This window comes from Pseudophryne corroboree, chromosome 8, assembly GCF_028390025.1.
Source record: "Pseudophryne corroboree isolate aPseCor3 chromosome 8, aPseCor3.hap2, whole genome shotgun sequence".
NCBI lineage: Eukaryota > Metazoa > Chordata > Amphibia > Anura > Myobatrachidae > Pseudophryne > Pseudophryne corroboree.
In genome coordinates this window covers 9,379,762-9,392,225 of record NC_086451.1, presented here as the reverse complement: position 1 = coordinate 9,392,225, position 12,464 = coordinate 9,379,762, and the positions used below count along the sequence as shown (strand labels likewise).

At 48.4% G+C, this 12,464-nt stretch overlaps 1 protein-coding gene across 6 annotated transcripts in view; it reads right to left on the bottom strand.

Annotated features, from left to right (window-relative positions):
- Positions 1-12,464, bottom strand: part of RALGPS1 (Ral GEF with PH domain and SH3 binding motif 1) — a 552,121-nt gene that overhangs the window by 427,425 nt on the left and 112,232 nt on the right. For all 6 annotated transcript variants that reach the window (XM_063935883.1, XM_063935884.1, XM_063935880.1 and 3 more), the window contains one exon: positions 11,475-11,600. In XM_063935883.1, the coding sequence (XP_063791953.1) occupies positions 11,475-11,531 (57 nt within the window). In that variant the 5' untranslated portion in view covers positions 11,532-11,600. The remainder of the gene's footprint in view (positions 1-11,474; positions 11,601-12,464) is intronic.

The window sequence follows — 12,464 nt, the reverse complement described above, 5'->3', positions numbered from 1 at the left end:
CACCACCCGTGTAGGATCCAGCTCATTCACACCATGCATTTCTGCCTAGCAAGTCTCACAACCTGTCAGTCCCTCTCTGCCTGCCGTGTCACCGACGCTTATTACAGGTGGGGGGGGCTGCAGCCGAGGGGTGACGGAGCGTATGGGAGATGGATCCAGGATTCCACTGTAAGGACTGTGTACCCCATATTTTAATGTCCCTGTATTCATTTCCCCATAACCATTACTGTAATAATATAATAAATATACAGAGCACCTATGTGCCAGATGTGTTATACAATAAATACAGTGTTGGTTATAGGCGCAGATTACCCGTCTGTCCGTCCAGTCTTCCCACCACCCAATGTCTACGGAAAATCTTCTACCCAACCATGTCTGACCCCAGAGGATTACAAGAAAGGACCTTATTTTTTATTTTAGTTTTATTTTACACTTTACATTGATTTCCAGTAAGGCCAGACTGCAATATAAGGCCGTCTGGTTGAGTAACCGTACAAATTACTGGAATTTCCACGGAGGACACTTGGTAAACCCCACTGGTCAACAACGCCGTGCTGTTGTAGGTGGCGTGTGGCTGGGAATGTAAACCCAAGCCTTTAAACAGTCATGCCACATTAATCCTGAGAAAGGCAGGCTCTGTACCCCGGCCGCAGACAGAAAGCCCATTAAGTGAACGCTTTACAAGTTACCCCGATGAGATGTGCACGGGAGAGATGACGGACGCTTTGTAAAACATAAATAAATGAAACCGTTCTACATAGTTTTGCAATCCTCCAATGAACATGGCAGCGACTGGCGAGCGCGGCCCGGGGAAGAGGCATTGTGAAGGCAAATGACACCCCTCCGAGGGCAGATTTATGGGTGTCAATAGCATATTCATCAGTCCGGGGAAATCTGCAAGCGAACGTTACTAAGCCGATAGTGAAAGTTCTGTATTCGTACAACCCCCCCCCCCCCATAGACCATGGCGGAAATGTGACATCAGCTGTCATTGAATGGGTTGTTACCGTGACAGCGTCATTTACTTTCGCCAAGTTGTTAAGTGGCACGCAGTCCAGGTACTAGGGATATCCAGGCCCGCGCAAAGGTCGCTCAGTCAGTGCTACACCCCATCCACAGAGCGCTTCCCCAGCGGTGTACTGGCCATGACACAGTTGTCATCAATACGTTGCGGTTCTTGATCTGAACCCAATACTGCATTTACGGGATATCCTGGAAGGGTGCTGGAGACAGCAGCGTCCATCATTGTCACCCAGGCGACAGATGAGCTACGTTCCTGCATCTGTCCTGCCCAGACATTGGCTGACCTTGCCACGGCGCATACAGGAAGTACTGACCACGGATTGTGGCCACTAAGGAACCTGTCTCCACTTATGGCTCAGTAGGCTAGGAGCCAGGAACTCTCAGAATAGTGATATTCGAGGCCCGGGTTCTATTCCTGGTGTCAAAGTCGAAAAATATCGTAGTTCCCAATGCCTTGTACTAACCCCAATGCACATGCCCGCTGCTCGTGCATTCAGTCTGCCGTGTGTGCACATGTCCGCAAATTGCGCACACTCGCTCCGGCGATTACGCGCGTGATACGCGTATTTACGGTAGAGTTTGTGAGCTTGTAGCGGGCGACTCGTTTATAGCATAGTTAACTCATATAGTGTGTTTTGTAGATAATATTTCCCTTAACAATGTTAGAAAGTATGTTTAGTGTAAAAGGTTCTTGGACGGAGAAATTCCTCTTTGCATGATAGGAAGGGTCAGACAAAGGTAGAACGGTGGTGTCTAGTATCCAGCTGTAGAGTATTTTATTAGAAACATTCCGGTGTTAGTTAGGAAGAGATTAGTCGCTCCTGCGTATAGTTATGTTTAAAAGTAGTTTCTAGACATTTACTGTATTTGCTGTTTATTATCCATGCGGCGGGAATCCTGAGGATACCTCCCACCTGAGCAGTTGAAAGACACAGCCCACCTGTTCGAACCTACCTATGACCTTTTGTTATAATGCAGAGACACATTCCTGTGTCCAATGAACAATGAGATTGTAGGGACCATTGTATTGTTACTGTATGCTGTGTATATAAAGGCCACCATTGCTGGACCAGCACTCACTCTCTCTACAAAGGTTTTCAACACTGAAGGCTGAGGGCTGGTCCAGGACGCGCTTGCGAATCATTCCCACGTGTGTAAGTTTCTCTGTAGCCATTTTGTTAATCTTTATGTACGCCATTCGTTCACATTTTGTTATCTTTTAAGTGTTTGCCATTTTATTCTCTTTGTGTTTATTCTGTTTGCGATCGTTCGCTATTGTTCACATTTATTTCTTGTTATTCTGTTTAGGTATTAATGTTAGGTCTGTAGTGTATAAGCTGTAACTGTTTTTCCCCTTTTTATACTAAAGTATCTTCTACGAAGGTGTTGGAACCTTACCAGGTCTTGTGTGTTTCACCAGTTATTGTATAGGGTTTCTGAGCGTCTCAATCGCTCAAACAGCTTTCACCTTATCAAGGTCAATAAGCATTACATCATTGTGGTTTTACATTGCCAAGGTTTACAGTATAAGCATACCCTTACTGCGTTCATTTAAAAGGTTTAAAGGTTACCAACTGTGTGTGCGCTCGCTGTGTGTGTATTCCGTACACCCAGCGCAGCGTGTGTACGTTACGTGCGTACCACGTGCGAAGTCTTTGTACGCAAATAGCGTACAAAGTGCGTAGCACGTGCACGTGGTTTAGCGGCCATAACGGCTTCACGTTGTTAATACATAGAGTCAAATATTTACCTTTGAACATAAGCTATCACTGGTCCACTCCCAGTCATAGTGATAGATCTGGTTTGGATTCCCGGGGGTAAATTTACTAAGGTGGGAGATTTTTAGAACTGGTGATGTTGCCCATGGCAACCAATCAGATTCTACTTACAATTTATCTAGCTGCTTCTAGCAGATAATAGATATAATCTGATTGGTTGCTATGGGCAACATCACCAGTTCTAAAAAATCTCCCACCTTAGTAAATTTCCCCCCCTGTCTGACCTTCATAAAACATACAAATCACTTTTCATTTGACCAGAACAATAGTTTGTCCAACTTTTATTAGCAATAGATGCAAGGTCTGTGCCAATCAGTGTAAATACACAGACCGGTCCTCCTCACAGACCCAGTAAAGGGGAGGCTTAATGTCACAGTATACAGGGAGAGAATAGAGAATCGTGTGGTAACAATTTGGGGAAGGCCCCTGTCCCGTGCACAGAGCTTGGTGTGGAACAGGGGTTCTCAGGTACCACCAACAGGTCATGGTATGTGGAGGTGTATAATGATGCCCAGGTGAGATCGTTATGTTGCTGGGTCAGTAATTATCCCACCCGCTTCCGCAGGCAGAAATCCTTATAACATGACCTGCTGGGGGTACGAGGGCTGAGCCGACCTGCACAGAGCTCTGACCTTACGACCATCATACACCTTCGGGATCAATTGGAACGCCGACTGGATCCCGGAAGGGCTTGTGGGGTGTTGCCGGTACGCAGGGGCCTCGTAACTACTAAAAGTGGTGCAAGGAAGGACCACTGGTGAGCTGGTGACAGGGGCATGGGCTGCCAAGGGTTACGGATGGGTGAGGAGTGAAGGCCGGTCTGTCTGGTCCCATCACACAGAAGAACTACTGTAGCACAAAATGCTGTAAAAGTCATGTCGATATTCCCAAAGTCGACACCACAATACTAACACAGGGCCTAATTCAGACCTGATCGCAGCCCTGCAAAATTTTGCGGTCTGGGGGGGGGGGGGGGGACGCCCGGTACAGGGCTAGTACGTCCTGTATGACAGGCCACTCCCCCCCCACATTGGCTGCGTGTCGTCACGCAGCTGCTGCAGCCCGCCCCCCACACGGTCCAGCCACGTCTGCGTTGGGCGGACCGCGCCCACAAAACGGCGCCCAAATGCCGCCGGCCCACCCACTTCCGCCCAGCAAATGCCTCTGCTTGTCAATCAGGCAGAGGCGATCGCTAGGCAACGACAGCCGTCGGTTGTCAGCCATGTGCCAGCGCACTGCGGCACCGATGCATGCACACTTCAGACCCGATTGCGGCTGTGCAGCAGCGATCGGGTCTGACTAACCCCCAAAGTTCAAACTGTAAACAGACACCATGTTGACACCCTCAGCAAGCCGACACGTTCGCAATGTCATCATCTGAACTGTCACCATGTGAAATGTGGATATGCAGAGGATGGTGACGGTAAGAGTTAGGCGCCGTCGGGAGGGTTGGGGATATGGGGGTTTAATACTCACCGGAACACAGCAGTAGAGACAACAACGCTGGAACTCGTGAGGATGGCCGGGTGCGTGTGCAGGGTAGCCGGGGAAGCGGTGGCACCAGGAGGCACATATATACACACATACAGCATATATACACACATACATATAGCCAGTGTATACATATAACATTCCTGCGCCATCTTCTATTATACTGGAACTTGTTACGCTGGCTCTCTCATGGAATATATAATGCAGCGGCCACAAAGCATTACAGTCACTATAACCCCGATGCCGTGTAATTGCAGGACACCGATGTCTTCCATTACTCCTCACGTTGCGCAGACCGGCTGTCCGTACTAATTACGACGCGGACACCTCTCACAAAGCAGGAGCTCAGCTGTTGCGTGCTGATTGCCGCGGCGCCATAAAATGTCATGGGTGCCAGGATTATCAGGCAGGGAGCATGAGATGATGAGTGACAAGGTATGGCTCAGACTATCACGTGCCGACGCTCATTTCCACTTATGACCTCTAGATGGCACCGCACTTATCCCAGGGACGCAGTACAGGTCGCTATGTACGCAAAACACTTTAATTCCCCCCACAGAGCTGAGAAGCAGCGTTAACCTTTTGTTATATAGGATTTCTCCAGCATGGATCTCTGTAAGGAGGAGGTGTATCAAAGCTTGGAGAGAGAGAAAGTAGACAAAGTTCAAGTACCAACCAATCAGCTCATACTTGTCATTTTTCGAACACAGTCTGTAACATGGCAGTTAGGAGCCGATTGGCTGCTACTTTATCTCTCTCCACAATTCGATACACTGACTCTCAAACGAGGATTTAAATGTCCATTCTGTTTAAGGATCTCCCTGTATAAGACCATGGGTGAAATTTGCATTACAGCATCGGACATTATAACCACAATGGGTGTCAGGGGGAATAAAGTATCCAATTATATATACAGCGCAACGGAATATGCTGCGCTATATAAGAAACTGTTAATAAATAAGTAAATTATAGGCTGATATTAAAATAAGCCAGAAAATAAGATTTTACTTACCGATAAATCTATTTCTCGTAGTCCGTAGTGGATGCTGGGACTCCGTAAGGACCATGGGGAATAGCGGCTCCGCAGGAGACAGGGCACAAAATAGAAGCTTAAGGATCAGGTGGTGTGCACTGGCTCCTCCCCCTATGACCCTCCTCCAAGCCTCAGTTAGGATACTGTGCCCGGACGAGCGTACATAATAAGGAAGGATCTTGAATCCCGGGTAAGACTCATACCAGCCACACCAATCACACCGTACAACTCGTGATCTGAACCCAGTTAACAGTATGATAAATGCAAAGGAGCCTCTGAAAAGATGGCTCAAACAATAATAACCCGAATTTTTGTAACAATAACTATATACAAGTATTGCAGACAATCCGCACTAGGGATGGGCGCCCAGCATCCACTACGGACTACGAGAAATAGATTTATCGGTAAGTAAAATCTTATTTTCTCTGACGTCCTAGTGGATGCTGGGGTTCCTGAAAGGACCATGGGGATTATACCAAAGCTCCCAAACGGGCGGGAGAGTGCGGATGACTCTGCAGCACCGAATGAGAGAACTCCAGGTCCTCCTCAGCCAGGGTATCAAATTTGTAGAATTTAGCAAACGTGTTTGCCCCTGACCAAGTAGCTGCTCGGCAAAGTTGTAAAGCCGAGACCCCTCGGGCAGCCGCCCAAGATGAGCCCACTTTCCTTGTGGAATGGGCTTTTACTGATTTTGGCTGTGGCAATCCTGCCACGGAATGTGCAAGCTGAATTGTACTACAAATCCAACGAGCAATCGTCTGCTTTGAAGCAGGAGCACCCAGCTTGTTGGGTGCATACAGGATAAACAGCGAGTCAGTTTTCCTGACTCCAGCCGTCCTGGAAACATATATTTTCAGGGCCCTGACAACGTCTAGCAACTTGGAGTCCTCCAAGTCCCTAGTAGCCGCAGGCACCACAATAGGTTGGTTCATGTGAAATGCAGAAACCACCTTAGGTAGAAATTGAGGACGAGTCCTCAATTCCGCCCTGTCAGAATGAAAAATTAAATAAGGGCTTTTATATGATAAAGCCGCCAATTCTGACACACGCCTGGCTGAAGCCAAGGCTAACAGCATCGACACCTTCCACGTGAGATATTTTAAGTCCACAGTGGAAAGTGGTTCAAACCAATGTGATTTTAGAAAACTCAATACAACATTGAGATCCCAAGGTGCCACTGGAGGCACAAAAGGAGGCTGTATGTGCAGCACCCCTTTCACAAATGTCTGAACTTCAGGTACTGAAGCCAGTTCTTTCTGGAAGAAAATCGACAAGGCCGAAATTTGAACCTTAATGGACCCTAATTTTAGGCCCATAGACAGTCCTGTTTGCAGGAAATGCAGGAAACGACCCAGTTGAAATTCCTCTGTAGGGGCCTTCTTGGCCTCACACCACGCAACATATTTTCGCCAAATGCGGTGATAATGTTTTGCGGTTACTTCCTTCCTGGCTTTGACCAGAGTAGGGATGACTTCTTCTGGAATGCCCTTTTCCTTTAGGATCCGGCGTTCAACCGCCATGCCGTCAAACGCAGCCGCGGTAAGTCTTGGAACAGACAAGGCCCCTGCAGTAGCAGGTCCTTTCTTAAAGGTAGAGGCCACGGTTCGTCCGTGAGCATCTCTTGAAGTTCCGGGTACCAAGTCCTTCTTGGCCAATCCGGAACCACGAGTATAGTTCTTACTCCTCTCCTTCTTATGATTCTCAATACTTTTGGTATGAGAGGCAGAGGAGGGAACACATACACTGACTGGTACACCCACGGCGTTACCAGAGCGTCCACTGCTATTGCCTGAGGGTCCCTTGACCTGGCGCAATATCTGTCCAGTTTTTTGTTTAGACGTGACGCCATCATGTCCACCTTTGGTTTTTCCCAACGGTTTACAATCAGGTGGAAGACTTCCGGGTGAAGTTCCCACTCTCCCGGGTGAAGGTCGTGTCTGCTGAGGAAGTCTGCTTCCCAGTTGTCCACTCCCGGAATGAACACTGCTGACAGTGCTATCACATGATTTTCCGCCCAGCGAAGAATCCTTGCAGCTTCTGTCATTGCCCTCCTGCTTCTCGTGCCGCCCTGTCTGTTTACGTGGGCGACTGACGTGATGTTGTCCGATTGGATCAACACCGCCTGACCCTGAAGCAGAGGTTTTGCTTGACTTAAGGCATTGTAAATGGCCCTTAGTTCCAGAATGTTTATATGAAGAGATGTTTCCATGCTTGACCACAAGCCCTGGAAATTTCTTCCCTGTGTGACTGCTCCCCAGCCTCTCAGGCTGGCATCCGTGGTTACCAGGATCCAATCCTGAATGCCAAATCTGCGGCCCTCTAGTAGATGAGCACTCTGCAGCCACCACAGGAGAGACACCCTTGTCCTTGGCGACAGGGTTATCCGCTGATGCATCTGAAGATGCGATCCTGACCATTTGTCCAGTAGATCCCACTGAAACGTTCTTGCATGGAATCTTCCGAATGGAATCGCTTCGTAAGAAGCCACCATTTTTCCCAGGACCCTCGTGCACTGATGTACTGAGACCTGTCCTGGTTTTAGGAGGTTCCTGACTAGCTCGGATAACTCCCTGGCCTTCTCCTCCGGGAGAAACACCTTCTTCTGGACTGTGTCCAGAATCATTCCTAGGAACAGTAGACGTGTCGTTGGAATCAGCTGCGATTTTGGAATATTTAGAATCCACCCGTGCTGACGTAACACTACCTGAGATAGTGCCACTCCGACTTCTAACTGTTCCCTGGTTCTTGCCCTTATCAGGAGATCGTCCAAGTAAGGGATAATTAAGATGCCTTTTCTTCGTAGAAGAATCATCATTTCGGCCATTACCTTGGTAAAGACCCGAGGTGCCGTGGACAATCCAAACGGCAGCGTCTGAAACTGATAATGACAGTTTTGTACTACAAACCTGAGGTACCCTTGGTGAGAAGGGTATATTGGGACGTGGAGATAAGCATCTTTGATGTCCAGAGACACCATATAGTCCCCTTCTTCCAGGTTCGCTATCACTGCTCTGAGTGACTCCATCTTGAATTTGAACCTTTTTATGTAAGTGTTCAAAGATTTCAGATTTAAGATTGGTCTCACCGAGCCGTCCGGCTTCGGTACCACAAACAGCGTGGAATAATACCCCTTTCCCTGTTGTAAGAGGGGTACCTTGATTATCACCTGCTGGGAATACAGCTTGTGAATGGCTTCCAAAACTGCCTCCCTGTCGGAGGGAGACTTTGGTAAAGCAGACTTCAGGAACCGATGAGGGGGAAACGCCTCGAATTCCAGTTTGTACCCCTGTGATACTACCTGTAGAATCCAGGGATCCACTTGCGAGTGAGCCCACTGCGCGTTGAAATTCTTGAGACGGGCCCCCACCATATCTGAGTCTGCTTGTAAAGCCCCAGCGTCATGCTGAAGACTTGGCAGAAGCAGAGGAGGGCTTCTGCTCCTGGGAAGCGGCTGCATGGTGCAGTCTTTTTCCCCTTCCTCTGCCCCGGGGCAGAAAAGAGTGGCCTTTTGCTCGCTTGTATTTATGGGAACGAAAGGACTGAGTTTGAAAAGACGGTGTCTTTTTTTGTTGATGTGAAGTGACCTGTGGTAAAAAGGTGGATTTTCCAGCCGTTGCCGTGGCCACCAGGTCCGATACACCAGCCCCAAATAACTCCTCCCCTTTATACGGCAATACTTCCATGTGCCGTTTGGAATCTGCATCCCCTGACCACTGTCGCGTCCATAACGCTCTTCTGGCAGAGATGGACATAGCACTGACTCTTGATGCCAGGGTGCAAATATCCCTCTGTGCATCACGCATATATAGCAATGCATCCTTTAAATGCTCTATAGTTAACAAAATACTGTCCCTATCCAGGGTATCAATATTCTCAGTCAGGGAATCCGACCATGCGACTCCAGCACTACACATCCAGGCTGAGGCGATTGCTGGTCGCAGTATAACACCAGTATGTGTGTATATACTCTTTAGGATATTTTCCAGTCTTCTATCAGCCGGTTCTTTGAGGGTGGCCGTATCAGGGGACGGTAACGCTACTTGTTTAGATAAACGTGTGAGCGCCTTATCTACCCTAGGGGGTGTTTCCCAGCGCGTCCTAACCTCTGGCGGGAAAGGATATAGTGCTAATAATTTATTAGAAATTAGCTGTTTTTTATCGGGGAAAACCCACGCTTTATCACACACCTCATTTATTTCATCTGACTCAGGAAAAACTATTGGTAGTTTTTTCACACCCCACATAATACCCTTCTTTGTGGTACTTGTAGTGTCAGAAAGGTTCAATGCCTCTTTCATTGCTGTGATCATGTAACGTGTGGCCCTGCTGGACATCACGTTTGTCTCGTCACCGTCGACACTAGACTCAGTATCTGTGTCTGGGTCTGTGTCGACCCACTGAGGTAACGGGCGTTTTAGGGCCCCTGACGGTGTCTGAGACGCCTGGACAGGCACTAATTGATTTGCCGGCTGTCTCATGTCGTCAACAGTTTTTTGCAAATTGCTGACATTATCACTTAATTGTTTAAATACAATCATCCAGTCAGGTGTCGACTCCCTAGGGGGTGACATCACTAACACAGGCAACTGCTCCGCTTCCACCTCATTTTCCTCCTCATACATGTCGACACACGCGTACCGACACACAGCACACACACCGGGAATGCTCTGATAGAGGACAGGACCCCACTTAGCCCTTTGGAGAGACAGAGGGAGAGTCTGCCAGCACACACCCAGCGCTATATATATATATACAGGGATAACCTTATATAAGTGTTACTCCCTTATAGCTGCTGTTAATATATTTATTTGCTGCCAAACGTGCCCCCCCTTCTCTTTTTTACCCTGATTCTGAAGCAGGACTGCAGGGGAGAGTCAGGGAGCCGTCCTTCCAGCGGAGCTGTGAGGGAAAATGGCGCTTGTGTGCTGAGGAGATAGGCTCCGCCCCTTCACGACGTCCTTATCTCCCGCTTTTTCTGTGTAAAATGGCAGGGGTAAAATACATCCATATAGCCCAGGAGCTATATGTGATGTATTCTTTTTAGCCACCTAAGGTATATACTGTAATATTGCGTCTCAGGGCGCTCCCCCCCCAGCGCCCTGCACCCTCAGTGACCGGAGTGTGAAGTGTGCTGAGAGCAATGGCGCACAGCTGCGGTGCTGTGCGCTACCTTAGTCTGAAGACAGGATCGTCTTCTGCCGCCGATTTCACCGGACCTCTTCGTCTCTTCTGGCTCTGTAAGGGGGACGGCGGCGCGGCTCCGGTGACCCATCCAGGCTGAACCTGTGATCGTCCCTCTGGAGCTAATGTCCAGTAGCCTAAGAAACCCGATCCACTCTGCACTCAGGTGAGTCCGTTTCTTCTCCCCTTAGTCCCACGATGCAGTGAGCCTGTTGCCAGCAGGACTCACTGAAAATAAAAAATCCTAAACTAAACTTTTATTCTAAGCAGCTCAGGAGAGCCACCTAGATTGCACCCTTCTCGGCCGGGCACAAAAATCTAACTGAGGCTTGGAGGAGGGTCATAGGGGGAGGAGCCAGTGCACACCACCTGATCCTTAAGCTTTTATTTTGTGCCCTGTCTCCTGCGGAGCCGCTATTCCCCATGGTCCTTACGGAGTCCCAGCATCCACTAGGACGTCAGAGAAATGGGGGTAATAGATATTCCACATTATAAGTTGAAAATGAAACAAAAATGTGAATAATTCATTTGCAAGTAAAGAGTGGGGGGCTGTGGGAGGGGTGTGGGGCTGTGGGAGGGGTGTGGGGCTGTGGGAGGGGTGGGGGGCTTGCAAAAGGAAAACAACCACTGTCAGGACACGCAAGATTAATTGATGTCTTTAAATTCCTTATGCCACGGAACTAAACAGAACTCTGTTCTGTATACAGCGACAAGATGCACTGGTATAAATATACAACGGTGAGGAGGGAAAATCAAACAAGCACTGTAATTACACGTCTGTAAACAGGGCACGTATTAAAGAGAGCAGAAAACGTTATACTCAGCACTTAGAAAACACAACACAGCTAATAAATAAATGTCAGCTCTGCCCTCCGGCTGCCAGCGGCCGCCACCCTGACAGCCAAAGTAAGCGCGTCTGCATGTTTTCCCATGGCGGAGCTGCCTGCCCAGATCAACAGGAGGCCTACCTCAGGAGTGGCAGAGGTGACCGTCACACTGGCCATAAGGCCATTCCTCTTATACATACTCCCCACAGGGCGCTGGGAGATGAGGTCAGCCTCAGCTGCTGCCGGCCTGCGACCATCCGAGCGGACCTGCGGACAGAAATAAACAGCCGTTACTCATAGCGCTTGTGGAAAACTCTGTCCTTCGTCACCGTATGATTATTATGTAACATGCGGACCGCCGGCTTAGTAACTATCGCAGCTGGGGCAGAGCTACCTGCCATCACTGCGTATTACTCCCCGGCGGTCACTGAAATCTTACGCAGCGCTACGGTACGCCTTCGGGGGGTGCTAGCGCATTTGGCAGCAATGATTGCTATGTGAAAGAAAGGCTCCTATTGTTATCATACATAAGGGCATTGGCAATTATTGCACAAGCATAACTGACATGCTTTGCTTTACCATTTGAGCTTTTTGTCCTACATCAGATCTTATACAAGTAAACAGCCAATGTTCACTGGATGCTGCAACGGACGCTGATAATGAGGCAACTACAAGTCGGCAACATTTAGCTCTCATGCTAGGCGACATATAGCGTAGATACACCGACGCACCAGCTATAATAACATACTCAGATCTGCTGCTCGATCGGCCATGCTAAAGCAATGATAAAACAAACAGCTTGTTTGCATGCAAATCCCAGATGATCTAACGGATGCTGACAAATGAATCATTTGCTGGTTAGTCAATCGCAAGTTTACACTGTGGTCATTCCACCAAGCTGTCTCTGCCTTGTCTCAAAATAAATTAGAGAAAACAAATCTTGTGTAACTCATTACTTAATTCTCCGAGACAAAAACGTGATAACATGTTGCACCGAAGCCCCTGATGATACCCAGGGGAACACGAAAACATTTCACATCTCGTGCCGGAGCCAGATAAACATCGCAGCAAAACAATGTCCCAATTCCTATTACAACACCGGTGATTGGCCGCCAGCTGTGGATCTGCTGG